Source organism: Monopterus albus, unplaced genomic scaffold (assembly GCF_001952655.1).
Source record: "Monopterus albus unplaced genomic scaffold, M_albus_1.0 scaffold34.1, whole genome shotgun sequence".
Taxonomy (NCBI): domain Eukaryota; kingdom Metazoa; phylum Chordata; class Actinopteri; order Synbranchiformes; family Synbranchidae; genus Monopterus; species Monopterus albus.
Window position 1 is genome coordinate 23957 of NW_018127914.1, and position 22995 is coordinate 46951.

At 40.7% G+C, this 22995-nt stretch overlaps 2 protein-coding genes across 2 annotated transcripts in view; one reads left to right on the forward strand and one right to left on the reverse strand.

The window, feature by feature from the left end:
- dtnbp1b (dystrobrevin binding protein 1b) overlaps positions 1-22995 on the forward strand; it is a 555482-nt gene that overhangs the window by 21884 nt on the left and 510603 nt on the right. The gene's annotated exons all lie outside the window — the stretch shown is intronic.
- Positions 1-22995, reverse strand: part of ripor2 (RHO family interacting cell polarization regulator 2) — a 49976-nt gene that overhangs the window by 7238 nt on the left and 19743 nt on the right. The window contains exons 2-14 of the mRNA XM_020597571.1: positions 15050-15170; positions 11535-11690; positions 10828-10906; positions 10233-10256; positions 9712-9765; positions 4251-4400; positions 3864-3927; positions 3228-3271; positions 2824-2949; positions 2063-2211; positions 1519-1648; positions 1038-1184; positions 15-633 (exon numbers count right to left, since the gene is read on the reverse strand). Coding sequence (XP_020453227.1) covers positions 15-633; positions 1038-1184; positions 1519-1648; positions 2063-2211; positions 2824-2949; positions 3228-3271; positions 3864-3927; positions 4251-4400; positions 9712-9765; positions 10233-10256; positions 10828-10906; positions 11535-11690; positions 15050-15170 — 1863 coding nt within the window. The remainder of the gene's footprint in view (positions 1-14; positions 634-1037; positions 1185-1518; positions 1649-2062; positions 2212-2823; positions 2950-3227; positions 3272-3863; positions 3928-4250; positions 4401-9711; positions 9766-10232; positions 10257-10827; positions 10907-11534; positions 11691-15049; positions 15171-22995) is intronic.

Consider the following 22995-nt stretch of genomic DNA (forward strand, 5'->3'; position numbering starts at 1 on the left):
CTCCTCCAGGCTGCTTTCCAGGAAAGCCCTGCTTCCCTCCCCTGCCCAGCTCAGGCTTCCTCCTCCCTCAGTAGAGCTCCCAGTGGGTGACACAATTTCTGAAGAAGTCAGCCTCTTCACGAGCTGCCTGGTCAGGCTGCCCGCCTCCTCGGTGTCCAGTTCAACAGGTTTCAGTTCGTCAGTGGGATCCAGGAAAACATCCTCAGGAGCCACTGTAGACAGGTGACCATCAGAACACAGGGATGGGGCAGCTGAACCACAGTTGGAGCTTGAATTTTGCTGGGACTCTGTGCGCTCCCACTCGGAGTCCTCTGCCACCTCGGCTTCGTCACTGACAAGGCTGGGGCTGGTGCCTCTACTTCCTCTACTACCCGTCTCCCCGTTCTCTTCGTACTCCTCCTCTTCCTCCACTAAATGTTCCTCTGGGATGGAGTCCTCTCTTGAGGGGAGGATTTGTGTCAGTGATAGGTCAGTTTCTGGAGGAGTGACGGTGATCTCAGGGTTGGAGTGGGAGCTAGGGGCGAGGCTGGGGCTAGGCGTGGAACCAGAGGTGTCGGAGAAGGTGAAGGAGAGACGCTTGCACTCAGCCACCCCACAGCCACCATTCTCAAAGACATCATCTTGTAAAGTGGACTGAAACAAAAAACAGGAGAAGAACTATGCTTCACAAAATAAAATAGATAATGAAGACTTAGTTATAACTTGAAATCAGTGGATGAGAAAATTGTCAAGTGGAAAAGGAAAATGCAGACATATTTAAAACATGACTAGCACTTGTTTCCTGAATTTTAAAACCATATTTGCTCAACCAAGAATGATTCCGAAGTTAAATCTGAACAGAAAAACACAATACAAACAGACAGTTTAAAGCACGTCATGCAACTAATCATGCAAATAGCCACACATTGCATCCAGCAGCCCTGAGAAAGAGACTGGGCAAGCTCTAGTGTGTCCACACCAGCATCCCCATCATATCAGTGAGGCAGGGGGCACACAAGAGTCAGGCTAGGAGGATAGAGGGGCCACAACACACTCACATAGACCTCCAGACTGGATCTGGGCCTTGGCCGGAGTGAGGCCAGGTCACCAAATGAGCGACTGCGCCTTAGCTTCTCTAGCAGGGTGTCTCGGAGCATGTGCAGGAAGGATGGGTGTTGGCGTTCCACAAGATATGGCCGCCACTTCTTTAGGTGTTGGGTATTTGGGCGAAGGCGGGTGAGTGGGATACAAGAGGGACGGATGAACATGTGAAGTGGGACACAGTACGGGTTAGGGGTTTTGATGTGGCAATGCAAAGGGGAGGAAGACAGCAGGAAAGCAGGTGAGGGTTAATTAGGGATAGGGCTGGCACTGCTTACATAAGCATGATGCATCAAGACAAAAAATGTGGGCCATGACTATTTCTTTATGGTACAAAGCACTCAAACAGCACTATGCTAGGAACTACACATACAACCAAACCTACTGTCTCCCACCACAGGAGACAAGCTAAAGGAAGCGCTTGTGCATTGGACTCACAAAGAAGGAAGTGTCCTGAAAGGTAGGGGTCTCCGGTGTGCCCTGGCTGTACACCGACACTCGTCTCTGGAGAGCAGTGGCTTTGCTCACGTTGCCAGATGACAGAGTCAGGTCCTCAGCATCGAAGGGGCTGAATGGGGGGATATAAACAAGGTGCTTATGAGATTAGCCTATGTGATTTATTTCTGCCAACCCAAGTGATTTCATTCATTATTCTCTTAGTCAAGTGTCACAACAGACAATGACCATGTTCTCCATCAGGTGGCAGGAAACTACAAGTAAAGTCACTGAATTTACAGCTTCACCATTAATATCAGTTACTATGGATGTACTTAATGTAACATATGGCCAATTCAATAATAAACAAAAAATTGCAAAGACTGTTCACCCTGCTGAAATGTTATTGAACCCTTTGAAATGGTAATGTAATGACTCTGGTTTGCCCTTGAGGATTAAAAAGTAACTGGATAAACAGAACAACTGATAAAAATCCACATATTTTAAAAGTTCATAGTAACTCCAATTGTTGTACAAGTCTACTTACTACCATGTGACCTCCAGGTTGAGTTTGATGGTCCCCAGGTCATTGACATCCACAGCCACCACCTGAGGCATGGCAGTAAACAGCTCCTTTGTCTCACAGATCACACTTCCCACCAGCATGTGAGTGGCCAGACCCTTCAGCTCTGTCACCTAATTGGACCAAAAACAAGCTCTCTTGTAGCTAATATGTTGTTTTGCTCCAGTTGTGATTTTGCATGTACCCTGTAATATCTTTAACTGCAGAAAAGAACTTGTACAGAGACAAGTACAGTATCTACAGTGAATAAGATGGAGCTGTGATGAAGTTTGCACTGACAGGATGCAGTAAAATAAAGTCCCTAGCTGCTAGCATTATTGAGAGCCAATGGTCTGAATGACACCACGCTCTGGTAACTATGGTCATGAATCAGACCTTGATATTATGTATTAGGGATGCAATAAATGATTTTTATTATTGATTAATCTGCTCATTATTTTCTCAATCAGTTTGTGTATAAAATTTTGAAAAATACTCACCACAACTGACCATCATACTTCAAAATATATAGTTTATCGTCATATGTGACAAAAGCATCACATGGTCATTTGTGAGAAAATGTTGACATTTTTGCTTGAAAATTAACTGAAACAATTAACCAACTACCAAAATAGTTTTAATAGTAATTATTTAATCTCCACTGTATAAGAAAAAAAACATCTGTGTTCATTTACTGAAGCACAATATTTGGGCACAGAGCTCGGTCATTTGAATTTCCACAGTACCTTGATGTTGATAAGGTCAGAGATGAGAGGCATGAAGATCATCTCGTCTCCATCCCAGCTCTGTCTGGAGTTCACTTCAATCCTGCCCTTCAGTTTCCACCTCTGACGGCCGTACCGCATAAAGATCTGGAGGACAGAATGAAAAACCAGGGGAAAAACAGAGACATAAGCCAAAAGCCAGAGAAAGGTCAAAACTTTGACAGCATCACAGTTTATACACGATAGTAATATTTTTCAATAACAGAGGGCAGGATGTGTCCTTCATATGCTACCATCAAATGAATTGTCTTTATACACTAACTCATACCTACATAGGTTTGAAAAATTGAACATATTGATATCAACATAAATGCAAAGTTGTTTTGTTTAATACCTTTTGTTACATGGAAAAAAAATGAACTTGCCTCATACTGGTCTCCAGGACAGAGTCTCGCAAAGCCAGCCAAACCTGCCAGAGAAAGGAAACAGGTTAAAAAAAAAAAAAAGAAAAGAAACATTTGGACATGACAGAGGTGAAAATGTGATTCTGAGCAACCTCTTTTGTTTTTAAGTGACTTCTAATGAGTGACTGTGCATCACAGGAGCACACATGACCTTTAGGGCTGCAACTAATGATTAATTTCATTACTGATTAATCTGTCAATTTTATCAATTAACTTATTATTTGTTTAGCTTATAAAATGTCAGGAAATAGTGAAAAACACCTGTTATTTCCTGGAGCCAAAAGTAGTTACAAATGTGTGCTTATATTTTCTTAATCAGTGGTTTTGATTAATAATAAAAAAAAATCACTGCAAATCTAATGGCTCTTGATAGACATACTGCCTTTTCCAGGATTAAAGCTATGATTTTTCTGTAATAGTATCAGGAAAACTTTGATAACATGGTCTATGACGAAACAGAGTGGACACACACTGAATAGGTTGCAATGAATGTAGTACAATGATGAGCTGTCGTCTCATCACTAAAACTTTCTTGTTAACAGTGGTGAATTATTTCCTGTGAACTGGTAATCCTGTCAGCTCTAATTCTTATCTCACCTTTCATTTTGATATGAAACTCTCCAAGCAGGTTCTCTAGTTCACTTTCGAATGCAGCCATGTTCTGAAGTAGACAGAAAGATAAGCCTGATCACATAAACAGCCCCTTGTCACACAGGACAAGAACAACAATAGCAATCAGGTGATGACGTGTGTGTGTGGTGTGTGTGGTGTGTGTGTGTTTGGGGGGGGGGTATAATTAAAGTATAATTTGGATTTTGTCAGCCATTGTTAGGCTTAACGAGTTACACACAAATGTTCACATCATAAAAAAGGAAAAATAAAATAAGGAAAATATTGTACATGTGGCCCTTTAGTTCATATGCTGTTGTTCCATGTTTATGAATATTTCCTCTCTATGTATGTGTTGGTGATTTATGCCAGTACCTCAGTGTATTCCTTGTAGCGGCGGTTGACCTCTGCGATGCTCTCCTTGGTGCCTTTAGTGGAGGGAGAGGAGGAGAAGGCCTGCTTCATCCGGCTGGCACCTTCCCTCAGACGGCTCTGGATGCAGAAAGCCTCGTACAGCTCGTCCACCTGCACGCACACACACATACACACAGAGTGCCTCCGCCTTTAGTAAATGTTCCGCAGGTACAAGTCTATTCAAAGGTATGGAAACATTCACATTCATTAATGCACACACACAAGAAAAAAATGTCAGCACTAATGAAATCAAGTGAGTCTTTGAAGTTTGAAGCCCCACATACATCGAAACATCCCTGGGCAGGAAACAAATTCCCTAAAAACTTCAAACTGCCATGTAAATTATTCTGGGTATGTTCAAATCTCACTGGAATTCATTCAAGGATGCCCACAACAGCTTTAGGCTTGTGCAGTATCGACTAACCCACTACAGATGATGGGGTTTCAATAAGAGTAAAAGCCATTGTAGAGCATGAAACACTGATTACATACTGCCACATCACAAGATGGCTAAATAACAGGCTTCAGTGTGACTGAGAAGAAATGTTGACTCTGCCAAAAGAATAAAAAGGAAATCAGCTACAAATGAATAAACAATGAAAGAGATGACAAAGTGAAATTACAGAAATGAAACAAAGCAGAAATGACTGATATAGAGAAACAGTCATCAAGTGAGACAAGACAAAGATAAAATACACAGAGGAGAAAGTAATAGCTGAACTGACAGAGCAGATACAGCTGGTATTTATCAGTGTAACCATATCCCCCAGTAGCAGATGCTTGTGTCGTCCCGGTCTGCGACCTCAATACGACACTCCCAAAGCGAAGGAACAACAACAGACGGCGTTTAAAGCTAATTTGAAGACGTCTGCCCGACTTCAGTTTGCCTGATCTAATCCAAACCCTCAAAGAAAGAGAGAACGTTTCCATCAACATAAGATGATGTAACCTGAGCAGTAATAGTTCAGTCGAGTCCACTGGTGAAAAATGGATTTTTCTGCATTTACTTTTATAATTGCTCATTGTATCTTAGTTTTAACTTAGTTTTACTGTTCTCATATTTTTACTGTCATTATTTTAGCATAAATAATTCATTTACTTTTATTTAATTGTAAATACTTTATCTCTCTCTTTAGGATATTAATATCTGATATTTCCTGTTGTCTTTAGTTTTGTTTGTGTCGTTTCACGGTGTAAAAAATAGCCTTAGTTTAAATTTTAAAAAAGTGCTACATTTACTTTTTATATAGTTGTTTAAGTGTTAAAGTCAGGACAAAAACTGCACCAAAGAGAAAGGATTCATTATTCACTTAGTTTAAGCTTTCTCCCAAATCAAAGCAAGTGTCCAATTCTCCTTAACAGACAAAAACAAGAGACTTCAAGATACTTAAATACTCCTGACTCAGTTTAAGTCATTTCTCCCAGAAATCTACCAACAGTCCAGATTTTCTACATCCTGTCTGCTTTTCTGGCTTCCAAAACACCTCTGGTGAGACTCATCAAAGGGAATCATCACAGCCTGCCTGAAAGCGCTGAAATATTGATGCCTCATGGTCTTTATGGCACTCATTAGGGAGAAGTGGGAGAAAACGGGCCATTGTGGCTCCTGCCGTCCTAATAGCATCTCTGACTGTGTATCTTTGTGTCTGAAGCGAACACTGCCAGCTATGTTAGTCGGAGCAAAATATAACATGTTGACATGTGTATGGAGAGCATATTTTTACTATGCTGGGTGGGCACGTGAGGGTTTATGGTAAAAAAAAGTGTTTTGCAGTGGGATGTGTCTGTTCTGGAGGACGAGTAATGCAGCTTGATGATATTACAGTATAATAACTTAGCTTGGCACACATGAATACAAAATGACATCCACCCTCATCCCAACGGCTTCACCTCAAACCAACCAGCTCCCTTCAGCACCTCCCACCCCTGAATGGGACCCAGCCCACCTGTCTGTCTGTGGTATGTGGTGCATGTGATGGGGCTGCAGCAGCAGAGCTGAGCCAGCTCTGAAACCCTCTCCAACCACAGCTGTTATTCTCAACTCCCTGACTGGTACAGAGCTAGTTCACAGCCAACAAGCAACAGGTCAAAAAAACATCTGTTTACAACAACACAAGGAAAAAAATGAGCGTTGGACTTAAATAAACAAGCTGATGACTACAATGAGTTATTCGTTCCTTTAACAAAATTAGGCCTTCACAAACCGAGGATGATGAAAAGCCATCGTTCTTCTCAGGCAACCAGCAATCATATCATTATCAGCTAATTAAGCTAATATTTGTCCCCAATTACTACAGCCTCTTGCTGCCATCAAGGAAATGTCCTTCTGAAGGACAGCCAAGCTCCACTCCAGAGGACATCCATCAGCATATTGCTGCGCCTCAGGCACGTTTCACCCCAGAAACAGGACAAACATAAAAGGCAAAACAGAAAGGAAACACAAAAATGTGTCTTCTACATAGTCAACAACAAAGTCAAGGAAGGTGGGGGTGCTATTGGCCTTTAAAGACGCACTTCCATTAAGCTTTATTTATTGTACAGGTTCAGTGCTTTTCTTATAGTCTGAGTACTTTGGGAAAATCAGTTTCATATGTGCAATGACAACAAAGGCGCTGAATCATGTATTCACACTCATTATGGATTGAATTTGGCAAATGATGAATGCACACAATTTGTCTGTCTGGGGGGAAGAGGTGGCGTCTGGCAGCCGCTCCTCTCACCTTCAATCTCTGCCACTCGTCTCTTTAATGATGCCCTGCTGATACTGCTGGGCAACACACACACACCACATACCCTGTATTGTGCCACCTGCTTCTTCCATGCATGCCAATTACAGCGTGATCATCTGCAGGCAGCTAGCAACACGAACAGGAACAAAAGAGCAGGCTGATGTGAGACACAAACACACACGCACACATTAACAACTTGCTGATGGATGATTGTTAAGTCATTCTGCACGGCAGCTGTCCAGCACAGAGAGACACGCCTGAGCCTGAGCACTGACACAAACACATACACACTTATTGTAGTGAACAGCTGCTGAAACACTGGACATCATGTCAGAGCTACTGACTGACTGGCTGTATGGATTTTTTTTTATTGCCCGTTCTGAGATGAGGTAAAGTGTATGTGGTGTTCTTTTTTTTCTGTTTTGAATTGTACTGCACGCGTTTGCCACTGACTCATGTGACTAAGTACTTTTTGCCTGTTCCTCTAATAAGTATTTTATAATATGCACTTGAGATATCAGCACACTGGGATCCACTCCTCTTTTACTTGAGTTTGCCAATTAAATCTGTGCATACTCTACTTCCTGTATATCACTCTACCAAAGCAGCAGCTTTTATCGCTAATTGCCCATCACTGTTGAGGGGACAACTGGAAAAACAATGTTTACGCCTCCTCTCCACAGGCTGATTAGTACCACTTGTCTTCTCCCTGTTCTGCCATGTCCTACTTCTTGTGTCATGACCGGGCCACTCTAAAACCTCGTAATACTACAGTACAGCACACATATCTCTTAAAAAATTATAATTCAACCAGTACTGGATTTTTGAGGCCAATACTAATATTGATCCAACAGTAATATATCACCCACTAGTAAATAAATAGATAACATACACAGACAATCTTGACAGGATACACAACTGCTTATTTTTCTGAAAGTAACATACAGACCTGATAAAAGAATAAACATATTTGTTACTAAAACTCTCTCCAAGGCTAATTTGTACATAATTAGCATCAGTTCACAAGTAGAACTAACTTATATAAAGATATTGCCAGCTTTTTGTGTGTCTGCATGTTATTTAATTTCCTGACATCAATGATTTTGTTGTTGACCAATTCTCCTAGCTGGACGCTCTACAACTGATTTCACTCCATAGTTATCTGCTGACATTTGGCAAATGCACCTATTCTCTGTGTGTGTGTCTGTGTGTCAAGGCAGTAGCTGTGCTCTTGGCACTGGCATTAGTTTTATTCAATAGATAATAATCAACATTTCATCTGCCTTATTTAACTTTACACATTATTTTCAATTCCCTTAAAATGAATATTAGAAATGATAAAGTAGTAGTGAAACATTTTTACAAGGTCTATAAATTCAAATGTTGCATGAAGACATTTCGGGCTAACATCAAAAACATTAAGCTGCATCCAGCATTTGCAGAACAAGATACTTCTGTTATTTCTCGTACTACATAATAATTACTACAAGTAAAAATCATGTGCTGCACAGAAACATTATGGTGAACACTACAATCTCATAGATTCAAATAATGACAAATAATCTGTGGAGTCTATTTCTCAATTCAAAGGTCAGAAAATGTAAATATGTCATCCCCAGCTAATAAAAAGCCAAGAGTTTAGCTAAGGAGTGCTGGATTATATGTACAGAGCTAGAATTAACTTCCTTTTTGTTTGACTTTTGAGGTTTTTACATAATAAAAAAAATCTTTCACTATATTAAACATCTGCAAGCACATTCAAATCTATTTCTGTACCAAGCTGGAAAGAATAGTAGAGCACTGGATGTTACACAGGAACAAGCACTGACTCCACTTTTTTGGTTTGGTTGGTTTTTTTTTTTTCATTATCAAAGCCAAAGTGATGCACACTTGCAGATATATTATCCAATTTTCGAAGGCAAACACCTATTTTCAAATGATTCTCCTCCTCTCATCTGTTCATCTTTAAGTACACTGTCAGTCGCTCATCACTAACCTACTAACTGCCCTGACCTAGATTCACTATTGCCTTCAGCACCATCAAAAACACCCTATGAGCTACAAACATGTCCAAGGGCTACTTCTTTGTCTTTTCTTGCATTGTTGTGTACATGTGTGAGATTTTATTGTCTGCCAGGATGTATAAGCATACAAAGGGTTAACACCACCCAGTGGCTCATCTGCGCTCCTCGGGACTTCGAAGGCCCCCATCTTTGGGTAACCATGGTTACCTTTGGAGTTGCGCTGTTGTTTGGGTGTGTGTTTTCTGATTGCCTGCTGTCACGTCTGATTTGACGCACAGCAAGGGAGACCATTATGGGACAATAGAAGGGAATGGGGAAGAAACTTCACCAAACCTCACAACCTTGTAGGGGATTAATGTCTCCAACTGGCAGGATACTACAAAGGGAGGATATAGGACAATGAGTTGTCCCACCTGGCAACCTTGATGGGGAAGGTTTTGCCTCAACCATTAAAACAGCTAAATATCCGCAGTACAGTAGTACTGTGGTTTGTGACCACAATACTAGTTTAAGATGTGAAGAGGCTTAAAAGAAGGTAGTGAGATGAAACATCTTCAGCAGCACGCGCAGTAAACAGATCAGACTCGGTACAGTTCAGTATGCTCAAACAAACAATCCGTGCTATAGCGCTGAACTAAAACCACTCTGTTATCACACATCAGTGCTTACCTTGCTCATGTGAAACTCCAGACGTCTCATGTACCTCTCAATGGTTTTGATTTGCTGCAGAAAGACACACAGAACAAGATTTATTGCTGCCTGAGAGAATGTGGTTACATATGGTTTACAGCTGTAAAAATAATGTGCGTCTACACCCGGGATATAATGAAGTACAATCTGCAAAGCTGTGCTTACTTTAAGCATTATTAAAGCAATTTCACCGATTGACAGAATGTCTCAATTCTGTGTTGCCTCTTATTTGGAAACGTATATATATTTTCTGTTATGATATACTTTATTCTCTCTCAGCACAGTCTCACAGCCATTACTCTCAAGCTGGCCCATCAACAATTTTCACTCTTTTATCCTTTTCCTGCATATTCCTCTCTCTTCACTTCTCCACTGTCTTTCGTCCATTTTTTCTTCTGCCTTCAGCCATTTGTCTCCCTCCCTTCACCATCAAAGTCTCCCTCAACACACACCAAACCTGGAGTGATTGTTACAGTAGACCCACCCTTTCATCAACTCACCTTGTCAAGATCATACAGCACTCCCTGGAGCGAACACACGGAGAAACAGAAACACACACACAGTCATAACTTCAGTACAGAAGGACAATGTTGCTTAAGTAATGCAAAGCAGACTGCAGTTGCCTTTACGATCATAGTTAACACTCTCTCTAAATGTACAGTAAGCGTTTGTGACTGTGTGCATTATAGCAAATCAAGATGCGTGAATTCATGATGCTGAACTTGAACTGGTACGATTATTTGTGATTATCATGACAAGTAAACATGTCTGGGATCAGAAAAATGATCTTTTGCTCCTCCTGTGGCCTTTAAGATTGTGTTTCATTCAAGTCATCAGGTTGTAATTATTAGTGTGTAACTTGTAAATATCATTAACAGTTTAGTGATTAACTACCACTGGGAAGCTTGGATTTTTCTGAAAGCCACAATACTGTATATCCAATTTGATGTTTCAAAATACAGAAATGCATGAAAACCTCAAACAAATAATGATGCCTCATGTCAGGCAAAGACTATTGTTTAAGGTTGTTAAGCTCTGGAGATGCCACATTGTCAGTGCACACTACTTGTACTCTGATGTGCAGTAGTTTCTCACCAGACGAGAGTTCCTCCTCATGTCCTTCATCAGAGCCATGAGTTTGTCCAGCTCTGTTTGATGGACCTCCAAATACTCACTGCAGGGCAAAAAAATGAAAGCAATGCGCAAAGATTAAACTGTTTATTGAAGGCATGCCACTAACAGTTACTTTCCTTGTCGATTAATCTGCCAATTCTTTTTGTGATTATTTAACTATTTGGTCCATAAACTGTAACAAAAAAGCAAATAAATAAATAATGAAAAAATGCCACAATACTGTTTCTGAGTTGCTTGTTTTATCTGAATAAAAGCCCAAACTTCAATTAACTAGAATATAAATCAAAGAAAGGTATTAAATCCTAACAGAGAGGAGTGACTCAGTCAAAATTTGGCCTTTTTGCTTGCAAAAAGACTGAAGCTGTTGATCAATTTTCTGCCGGCTAATTAATTTAATGTCCTGTCTTTTCTGAGATACAAGTACTTCACACTGCCATAATTGAAACAATAAGTATAAAATGACAGCTGCATAAACACATCTGTATATAAAGATTTGTGCAGTTATGTAAACGTACATGACCTGAAACTAACTACTGACATTTATGGACTGTTTATCACAGATATTTCACTCATTTTGAAAGCAATTATTACTCTGGATCATTTGATGAGTTTATGAATTGTGTGTCCAAGGTATACTGTGAGTGCACATCAGTGTAAAGGTCACTTACTCCAGGCCTTGTTTGAGAGCTGTGTAAACCTCCTCCAGTCTTTTGGGTTGAGGCTCTCTAGAGCCGCTGCCTGCCTTGTGGCCCGAGGGGTGAGACTTCTTGGGCTTGGACTGAGGCTTTTTCGGCACCGCAGAGTTCCCCATGAAGGAGTTACACCTACACAGACACAAACACACCTTAGTGAATGCCATGGAGGGTCCACCCAGAGCTCAGTTTCCCCTCAGTGTGCAAGATAAATGTTTTGTCTCCTGTGCAATGACTTTAAATTGGAAAAAAAGCATTGTGCTCCACAAGAAAAATCTCATAACATAAGCAGGGGAAAAGCATAGCACCTTAACCTGAACATCTACTTTGGACTAACAGACGGAGATGGTTCTCACACAGGCACAATGCTGCATCTCATATTAAATATTTAAAACAGGATTCCCACGGTATTTCAGATGGGCGGGCCTGAAGGCTGCCTTTAATAATGTAGCATTAGAAGAGACTTCTGTATTTTTTTAACAGCATCCTGAATATGCCTTTGGGCCAGACTCAGCATGGATTCATCTCATATGTCAGCTGGAGAGGGCATGTCAAGACTGCTCACACCAAGACAACTCAGTAATACAGCACTGACACTTTTAACCTACATTTCATTCACATGGAGTCAGCAAACACCTGTCAAACGTGCGCGCGCGCACACACACACACACAAACAATCAAACGCTGCCAATCACATTAACTCGCAACAGAGCCTCAGAGGTAAATATCTCTATCAGTCACCAGTGTGTGCTAAATCACAAGTACACACACATATCTGCTATGTCTGTGCAATTAGGAACACAAACTGAGGCAATCACACTGCCGGCAATCAAAGGCATTCAACTGTACTTCAGTCTTGTCCCTACAGTCCTCCAGCAGTTTGCCAACAGCATGACTGACTCAAAGAGGGGAAAGCAACAAACTCGGAGTTAAAAACAGGTTATTAGCTGATATGTTTATATGAGGAAAAAAAAACAGCAGCAGGGTTCCTTTAATGGGTTTCATACATACAAATGTAAGGCTGCAACTGATCATTTTAATGATCTATTTTTGTGACTCATCAAAAAAAACAATGAAAAATGCCCATTACAAGAGTCACAGGTGAAAATATTCAAGTTACTTTAATGTAGGAAACAAAAAAGCAGCAAATTCTCAGATTTAGGAACCTGGAACGATAAAATGTTTGATCAATGTTTCTGCTCGAAAAGATTCAATTATCAAAAGTGTTGTCTACTTGTTTAATACTATATGTTATTACATAACTAAGTGATGAGTTATTCTTGACACTACAAATGTGGACACACATACCGAAGGACGGTCCAATACACCCACAAGCTGATCATCTGTCATTACCCTGCTGTTTGTCATTACCCTGTCTGTGTAGGGACGATATCATCTTTGATTGATTCATTTGTCAATTATTTTGATTCGCTACTTGTCAGAAAACAGCTATAACTGCTAAACAGTTATTAGAGCCCAAAGAAACATTGTAAAATTGCTTATCTCATCCAAACAGTCCAAAAGCCAGAGATATTCAATCACTAATGACATAAAAAAAAAGTAGCACATTGTCTTATTTGAAAACCTGAAAACAGAAAACCATCAGCGATTTTACTTGATAAATTGCTCGAGCAATTCATAAATAGTCAAACTATTTAGCAAATATTTTTCTCAATAAATTTGTAAAATATATGTTTCAATCAACACGACAGCTCAGTGCCATTTCTAAGCCTGAATTTCCATGTTCAAAATAAGAAAAAAGCCCGCTTTCTACACAGTAAAGCCCCGTCTCAAGACTCTTTCTCCTCAAATCATTCCCATTTTAGACCAGACTCATCTTAACTGCTCATGCACATTTCAGCTTTTTAAAGCATTTGCAATTTAGCTGACAAATGGCATTTCTCTACACTTAATGAAACAATCCCAGAGTCATCCCAGGGACATGGTGACAAGTTGCAACGTGCCACGTCTTGCTGCATGCCAGGGAATGCAACCCAACTTAAGCTCTGCTGCCATGGATGTAGGGCAACACTGAATGAGAGCGATGCATAGCCTTGGGGTCACATGAGCTGTAGTGCAGTAGAGGTTCCTGGCAGGGACACACGCTAAAACACAAACATGCAAACACAATTCTATACTGACTGATAGATGAACATGCAGCATTGCACACAAACTGCAAAGCCTACAGTATGTTTGCATGCATGCATAAAATGCACATGGGTGCATACATGGAATGTCTGTGCTCAGTAGCACCGACACACATTCACTGACACACTCAAGGGGTCTCTGAAGCCTGCAGCTTTCTAACTTGCGTGTTATCAGAATAGTAACTTGTCAGTCAAAAGAGGAGTACATTGTTTTGAAATTGTTTCCCAGAGCAGGAGCAGAGGTGCTGAAGACGACCAGGCACCAAGAGCCCGAAGTCTAAAACTGTAAGAGAGATTTCTGGGATGTCGATGTGAGAGGGTTTTGTCTCGTGATGATGATGATGATGATTCGAGAGGCGTGACAGATGAGGAACTCAGATAAAACTCTTATCTCTCAAAAAAATGTATCAACCTATAACTTCTCTCAGCACAACTTCTGTTTCTAAATGAAACCACAATCAGGAAGCTGTGTGGTTATGCAATAAAGTGATGATCACTCTTTAAGAAGTCAGTTCCTTGACAGGATCTTGAGACTTGCTATGGCTCACTGAGCACCATGAAAGTTGGCTCCAGGTTACTGAACACTGATTCTTTAACACATGTTGTCTTTTCCAAGAACATCTCTGTGATATAGTTACAATTTCACATCGATTCATCATCTATTATGACTTCAGGGAATGAATACTGCGTTTACTGCTTCTGCATTAAAAGACTTCACAAAGACAAGTTACGAGTCACGCAAAACAATGCCAGATTTACCCGACTAAAAGAGACTCCGCCTTAGTTTTCTTAACCCTGCAGGTCAGTTAATGAATACAGAATCTGATCATCATGTTTAACATAATGTCTGCAAAACAAACAAAAGCCTGTGATAAAAGTTACACATCTCTTCTGCAGTTTTATAGGCGTTTTAGCAAGTCTGAGAAAATAAGCCAAAATCCCTAATGATGTCATCAGGATTATCACGCACTGGGGCTGAGGCATCATGATATTTGACAGAAACCACGAGTTATAAAATGTGGCTGTTCAGTTTGAAAGAGTTTGGTATTTTATCAGGCAAGGACATTATCACGTTGCATTAATAGTTTTGCAGGATCCCATGTTCTGGAGCTTGACCCATGCTGGAGACAAAGTCGGGTTCTCTCTGGCTCTGCTGCTTCAGTTTTATTTTTCTAAGTCCACAGTCAAGTGGAAATCAATACAATTTCTAAAGATATTATTAAAACTCTGCTCAATAATCTGTGTTGTTCTTAGATAAATTCCTTCTATCATCTCCTGACCCAGTGGATTTTTATAGGAACATCAGATGACTGTTGATTAACAATTTTAAAGATTTCTGCTTACCGTGAGCGGCGTTCCTGTAGCGTGCTGAAGCCGGCAAAGGACTGACTCCGAATTATGCCATTTGGCCCCCCAGGGGAGTGGGTGCCGGCCGACATGATCTCTGGGACTCGGGGTGACACTCCTGGAGACAAAACAGAAATACAAATCCATTACACTGTTCAGCAAGTGAAGGATTCAGGCTCAGGGTCAGTAATACATCATGAACACAAACAAAATATTTGATTAAATCAACACAAATACTGTGGCAACAGAGGTTAACGGGAGCGCAGCGAGTGCTGTGCGGTGCGGCACAAAGTATGAACCACTGGTGATGCTCGCCACTCACGATGTGGACAAACAATACTCAGTGCCTGTGCGAACATGTCTTGCCTCCACTGGCCCACAGTACCTGTCACCACTCAACTGCAAACGTACCTCAGCTGTGACTGTTTCATGTTTTCCTTCCTCAGTGCAGACGGCACAAACACAACTCCTGTCACTTTTCATTAAGTGTACCGTGTACTTTGTTCATGTATAAAATATGGACAAAGTGGTAATAATATAGTTAAACCGACAGCTGTTTAGAAACTACAGGCGTGGCACGAGCAGATGTTTTTACATAGTTGAGAGTTTGACCACAGATGCTGTAGCTTTAAAGGCCATCTGATCTAATGTATGTTCTGTACATTCCAGGTAAACCAATCCAGACAGACTGGACAGATCCAGATCAGCTTCTCCCATAGTTAAGTTGCCTTTTATCAACACTGTCTATATTTAGCAGCAGCAGCCTGTTAGGTTTGAACTTTTTTTAAGCTGGAGATGTGGAATGCAGCACGACTCGCGTGGGCACCTGAGGAACAAGATGGAAACAGACAGAGGAGCATCCACATATAGTCGTCAGATAATGATGTAGCAATAGGGGCCCAGAGAGAAGAATCCACTGAGAAAAAACAGAATCATGGTTTCTACCAGCCTGATGAGATTTTGTCCAGATCACAGTGCTGCTGGCAGCAGGTTAACGTTTCAACTTTACTTACATCTAAAAATATTTAAGGACAGACAAAGCAGTGATGACCAGTGTGCTGCACTGGATTAGTATCAGCACCAATGCTGATCTTATGAAGTACAGTAGATCTGCTATACGGCAGATGTGACTGTCAACATTACACACAATTTTTTCTTCAACTTAATTATGAAATTCCCCCCCAAAAAAATCTGTGACATACTGCTACCTATAGCTCTTCTGTTGTTTTTCCAGGTTTTCTGTCAAAATACGGCCTGGTTTGTTGCATCCTGCGCAACCAAATACACATCAGCCAAGTTCAGGGATGAAAGTCATAAATAGACAGAAGCACTGGCTCAATTGCATGTGGTCCCCACGAAGAAGCCAAGTCCCCTCAGTGTGAGTGTGTAAACAGGATTCGGACTCCACATTGCAATAGCTGGCACGTACACACACACACACACACACACACACACACACACGTTTCCTTCCACAGACAACAGTACTACTAGTGACTGAAGCAGCAACATAATATCCTCTGGTCTTGGTGACAGAGAGCCACAACAGACCTGACACGGGGCCCAAGGAAAGACTTGAGCCTTGTTTTGTGGAGGCCGATACTGTAACAGTTATTAATAGCTCACTGTAGTGACCCTGATGGTAGTGACTCAGTATATGAATCATCAGGACTGCCCTACAACTGCCTGATCTGGTATGACTGATCAGATGCTGCCAAGAATACTGTACATCTGTTTGGTTCGTGACTGTGAGACAATTTGTAAGGTCCTTCAGGTTGTAATTTTCAGGCTAATATATTACAGTGGCATCAATTATTGCCGTGATTATTAATAAAGTAGCACAAAGCAATATTCTCAATTTTAACACTTAATAAATCATCGATTAATTTGTTGAAAACAGACAGCTGTAGTTGCACCTTGCTGCACTGTTGTAGATGTATACTCCAGGGTATGTCACAGTACAGAGCGATGACACTGCTGGGTGTGGCTAGAGGTGCACTTCTGCTTTTTGATACAAAATGTATACTAAATCACACATTTGAAAAATCAACATAATATCACAAGCATTTAAAACTATGTTGCACTGATAGTCCCAAGCACTTCATAAGGACCAAATCAAACACCTAAGTAAGTTTTTAGTTGCTCTGAAATATTGATTTGGATGGCAGAAATGTGCCCCATGTGGTTAGATCCTTATATCATTCTACAAAAACACAGTAATTACTTATATTGTTTTATCACCTTGCTCTGGAAAATACCCTAAAGGAGAGCAGCAATTTGCTCTAATGCTGGGAAGCTTTTTAGTCCATTTTAGTCTTTGGATGTTCAGCAGCAAAGTTTTCTGCCTCGCCTTGTTTGTCTGTGAATTTCTGAGTCACACCCCTGGTGAGTGGCAAATGATGGTATATTTTGTAACTTAATGCCCTCTGGGTAATCATGGAACATACTGGACACAGTTCCCTGCACTTCCCCATCATTTCCCGAGCTAAAAACTGTACACAATGATACCAGAGGGTACGAGCTGTGTAGTTACACGTCCCCTCAATATGGTTACATTCCCAGATGGTACAAACATCTAGTGGTGCCCACTGAGGACTTGCTTAGTACAATTTACTGTCATCAGTTCACATAGATGTGAAATAATAGCGTGCACAAGAACATTAACACAGAAAAATAGCTTTATATTTACCTAAGAGTTAGTGTGCTCGCTGTAATACTGACTGTGTATGAAACTCAGCAAATGTTTGTCTGACATTCATTTTCAGGCACTTGCTGGATAAATTTACCATTTTATAAAAAGATAATCATCTCGTCTTTTCTCTCCCTCAGAAACAAACGCAATACTTGTGTTTCAAGTAAAACACCAAAGGCTTTGTTAGCAAAAAATCTGCATTGCACTGGTGGATGTTTAACCAGCTTCTACAAACCTAGTGGATGAACATCAGCTGCTTGTTGTTCGTGCAAATCAGTCCAATGGTTAAAATAATATTCAAGCAAAACATTTTGTACATAAGAGTTTCTAAAATGTGAGGATTTGCTGCTTTTCTTTGTCATATTTGACAGTAAAAATAAATACTAGCTCTACACAAGATGCCTGACAAGTCATGAAGGAAACTGACATGTTGACTATTTACTGATAGTTTTTAGTCAAAGTTTAACCAAAAAAAAAAAAAATCTGCAGACAAATTGATCATGAAAATAACTATTCTAGATGATAACTGCTCTAGATTAAGTATATAGTGATTTTTATGGATTATTCCATGCATATTAAAGGTTTAAGAGTTAAAATAATGTCTATTTACCCCAAAGTTAAAGAAAAAACATCCAGTTTTGACTCTCTTGTTCCTGCAGTAGACCTTTTGGCATGAGAGGTATGCAAAACATTCATACCCAGTCTTCTGGATTTTCCCAGCCTCAGCAAGCTCCTTCAACACAAACGTAATCACTGTGCCCCACAAACACACACACCCATGCAACCTCAGAAAGAGTTGAATCATAAAGCCCTTCCTCTGCACCTCAATAGTGTCACCGCTCATCTTGTCTAAAGAGCCTTTCAAACCAACAGTGCCCACTTGCAGTGTATTCTGGTTTGATGCCAGCCTTTACCCACATTGAATACAGCTGCCACTCAGTCCATTCACTTGTCTTTCTTCTCTGGTGCTGACACACCAACAGACTTAACTGCCCTCACTGATGTGTGTGAGTGTGTGTTGTTGTGGTACATATGAGCATTAGATCAGTATGCTGAACTGCAGCTTAGCAAGAGTGGACAAATGAGACAGACACAGTCATGAATCACACAAGTCAGACACCTGATGTAATACCAGTTTGCTGGGGGGTGAGGGGCAAACTGTATGACTAAAGGGAGGAATGAGAGAAGCTCTAAAGAGAGGAAAGGACACAGGAAAGGAAAGAAGGAGTGAATCATCTAGCCACTGTTATGGGCTAAAGAGTCACACTAATGCCCGAAATGTACTTCATACATAGACAGACTGTTTTAGCTACACAAGCTCAATTCACACATCGTTGTGTTCTTGCTGGTGTCACCTGAAAATCCTAATGTGATGCAGGTGAAAGCTGCAGTGTCGAGCATTGCTGCTAAGGGGCGCTTTAGCATGAAACAGCAAGAGAAAGCTGAACCCTTATCTTTGGGTTAACTTTTTTTGAGACAATTTGAATGAAGAATGGTGGTAAACCCATGTAACAGCTATGAACTCTCCCTAATTTCCTTTACCAAGTTTGTAGCAATCCCAAAAGAGGAGACAGCCCATGTAGACAAATGCCAAAGCATCTCTACGTCCTCCATACTGATCATCACATCAGTCATTCTGAGCTTCTTATCTTCTGTTAAATGTTGCAGCTCAAAACACACACACTGGTATTTAGCTTGTGCCCACTTCCTTCTCATCTTTTGCGCAAGAGTCTCAAGCAGACACGCAAACAGCTGCACGCACACACAAAGTTAACACTTGAAATATCCTCTGAAAGTGTGTCTTTGCCTGGTTCCAAGTGTGTATTTCAGTTAAAATCAGTGTCAGTCCCAGTGCAAGTTAATAACAGGTGCCTAATTCTTAGTGCCTGTATAAATTAGCCTCACCATGGCAACACCAGATGAAATGGGATGAAGTGTGTTACGTAAAACAACAGTTATGTGCCAACTGCCAAGAAGTAGGACACATGCTCTCGTGTTACAGGGTAGAGGCTTTTAAAGCACCAGTCACTTATTTGAAAAAAGTCCTTGGATTTTATACTCATCTTTCACAGATGCCGTTTTAAATGTGTCCTTAAGGTTTCTATTTTTGTTTAATGTGACAGGAAGTGCAAATAAAAATAGGAAGAAAATAAAGGCTGGTGACGATTAGGGCCTTTACAGAGAACAGGATAAAAAGATGCAGCAGTGTCGTTTCAAGACACAAACAGCACAACAAATCCAGAAGATTATAGTGATGATAAACTGTCTACAGATAACTGGAAATGGAGCGACATGTCCCAACACACCCTGTGGGTGCAACCGTGTGCCTGAGAGCTGCTCAGTCATACCTGGTGCTACACAGAATCCAAGTTCAGTGAGGATTCTTCACCGTTGTGAGATAGGGGCCTGTTCATAGTTTTCAGTCACGTGAGTAAATAAAAAGCTCCCTCAAACATTCCCTGAGAACAAACAAGTTTAGATTTAAGATTTACAGTAAGACATGTTTATATAATGTTCTTGTTCTGTACCGATTTCTTTTGCACACACTACATCTACAGTATAGTGTCTGCCCCAGAAGAGAGAGACCCCTGCTCTGTTGCTTTCTTCCCATTAAAGTTGCTTTTTTTTTCACCCATTAAATGGTTTTGGGGGAGATTTTCCTTATCTGATTTGAGGCTCTAAGGGCAGAAGGACTTGAAGATGTCACTTACAGATTGTCTACATAATTCCACACAGGCATAAGATTAATTCTGAGCTGAAACGCAGCATGTTTTAATCCTGCTCTCATAATGTGTCCCATTAACCTGTTGACCATCTTAGGAAGACGTTAAAGTGTGTGACAGTAGCAAATCTGCCAGCAGAACACACTTTAAGAGTTAGGTGATATTGCTTCTTAACCGAAATCAGAGTGCGGCCACTTTTGACTTCAGGAACAGAGAGCCTCATTATCCTCAGTACTGAGGAAAAGTAAAAGTCCCTCCTGAGGAAGGACTGCTTATTCATCTTCACAAAAAATGTTTCTCACAGGCAATAAAAGGCAGGGAGAAAACTGTTCTAGGAGAGCAGTGCAGAGCAGCAAAATGCCTGGTGCGTTGGCAATGAAAGACCTGTAATAAGGAGGAATCTCAGAACAGTCAGCTCAGTTCTCACTGCCGGTAAAATAGTCAGACTGAAAAGGGATCATAAAAATGTTTGATGCTTCTTTTAAAGTTGAACACTATGGGAAACCTTCTTCCTAAGAGTTAGACGACATGACTGTGACCACTCCTGTGCCTGTAAAGCCTGGCTTTGTCCAGTGGTAACCACCTCTAAGGCTCACTAAACAACACATCTTATTTATTTAAGCAGTTTCCCTGTTTCTTTGAGCAAAGTAAAGATCCACTGAGCAACCAGCACATGTTCACTTGCACATTGGAAGTGCTTGGTGTACAAAAAAAAAAAAAAACCACACAGAGGAGCCTACAAACACACCTTGGAGAAGGAAAACTACGGTCTGACAAACAGCAGACAATGAGGAAATTACTGGCTACACATGAAATGTATATGTATATACATTTAGTATGTATATTTTCAGTTTGTTAAAAGAGAGAGAGAGACTAAATGTAAAACTTAATAGGCTCCATTTTAATTTATTTACAATTTAGTTTTTCATTAAAAGGAAGTTACACAACTATGTGATGTGCTCAGTTGCAGTTCTTAGAAAGAACTGGAATCAGTGCGCCTATAAGTTAAACTAACCATTGATAACTGTTTCTTCATAGAGCAATTAATGCATAGACATAAAATTGGTAGCAGTTCAAATCTCTGCAAGAAAGTGGATCAGCACGTTTCCCAAAATGTGAAACCATTCCTTGACAAAAGTACATTCCCATCGGTGGTAATGGTAACGTGTCAGCCATACACGTGTGTTTTGTGCAAAAAAAAAAAAAGCTTTTTCACTGCAGTTTAAAATGACTTCTTGTTGTCTTCTGCTCGACTAAGCTCCCTTTGACCTTCTCTGACCAAAAGTAATAAAGCTGCCTGACATCCTGACCCAAATAATCCGACTCCTCTGACCTCAGACATCCTCCCAAGGTGAACGAGGCTCAAAAAACAACCAAAGCTTTAAAGGGTCAACATTAAACTGGTCAAGACTATAAATAATATCAACCAGAATCAGCTGAGAGACAATTCAGTCATCTAATATGGTTAAACTGTTTATTGGAAACTGGATGTGCTGCAGCAGGGACGTGACTTTTGTGTGAGTGCCAAACTGGGGAAAGCAGACAGAGTCTATCCTGGGTGTGTGTGTACGATTGAAAGAAGGCCACTGCCAGCTCCGTCACATGACAGTCAAGACAGGTCAGAAATGTCGCCAACAAACCACAGAGTACACACACACACACACACTCACAAACCAATTTTATTTATATGGGACCTCAATCAGTAAGGGTAATAAATATATTCCCTCACCATAATAAACAAGAACTAAAGCATTTTCTCCCCTGCTCTGCATTTACCAGAGTTTGAAGGCACCTGCTCTTCTTTACACTGTGTGAATATGTGTGTGTCTAAGTGTCCTCAGATTTCCCCACATATCGTTAAGATGCCATTATAGTCACTCTATTCTAATTATAGGTCATCAGTGTCCTCGTGGGGCAGGGCATGCAGAAAAAATTAAGGCCAGGCTATGGAGTGGCATTTCAATGTACAGATGACTAGATCAACTGAGGCGTGTCTGGTCTGAAATTACATTCAAGCAGCTGCTGCTGACATTTAAGTGGAGGAGAGCAGCATGCAATCACTTGTGCGAGCTGTAAAAGCCATGCCAGTAAATGCACAATCCAGAATAATGGACAAAGATTATTTTTATGACATTTGTGCATTATTAGCCAGTACAGTAGAAAGCAGCAGCTGCAGGGAGATAAGCCACAAGAACTCTCACTGAGATTAAATGCTGTAGTCAAACAAAGAAATGACATGACAATATAACCAGCAACTTGAAACTGCTGCACAGTCACAGCCCCGTTTAGCTTTAGCTTTGATGACACTTTCTCAAGCAGAGCGCCACATGGGCACGGCGTGATTCTATGAAACCATTTCAATACAGCTCGGTTTACTTTATTCCAACAGAATCATCCACCCAGTATCAATCATGTTTTGCAAATCAAAACAGCAGTATCAAACACAGCTGGTCAATCAAGTGTACTGATGTCCAAACTTCTGTTTACATTTGAAAGCCTGTTGACAGCTGTAGTACAAGATACCACAACAT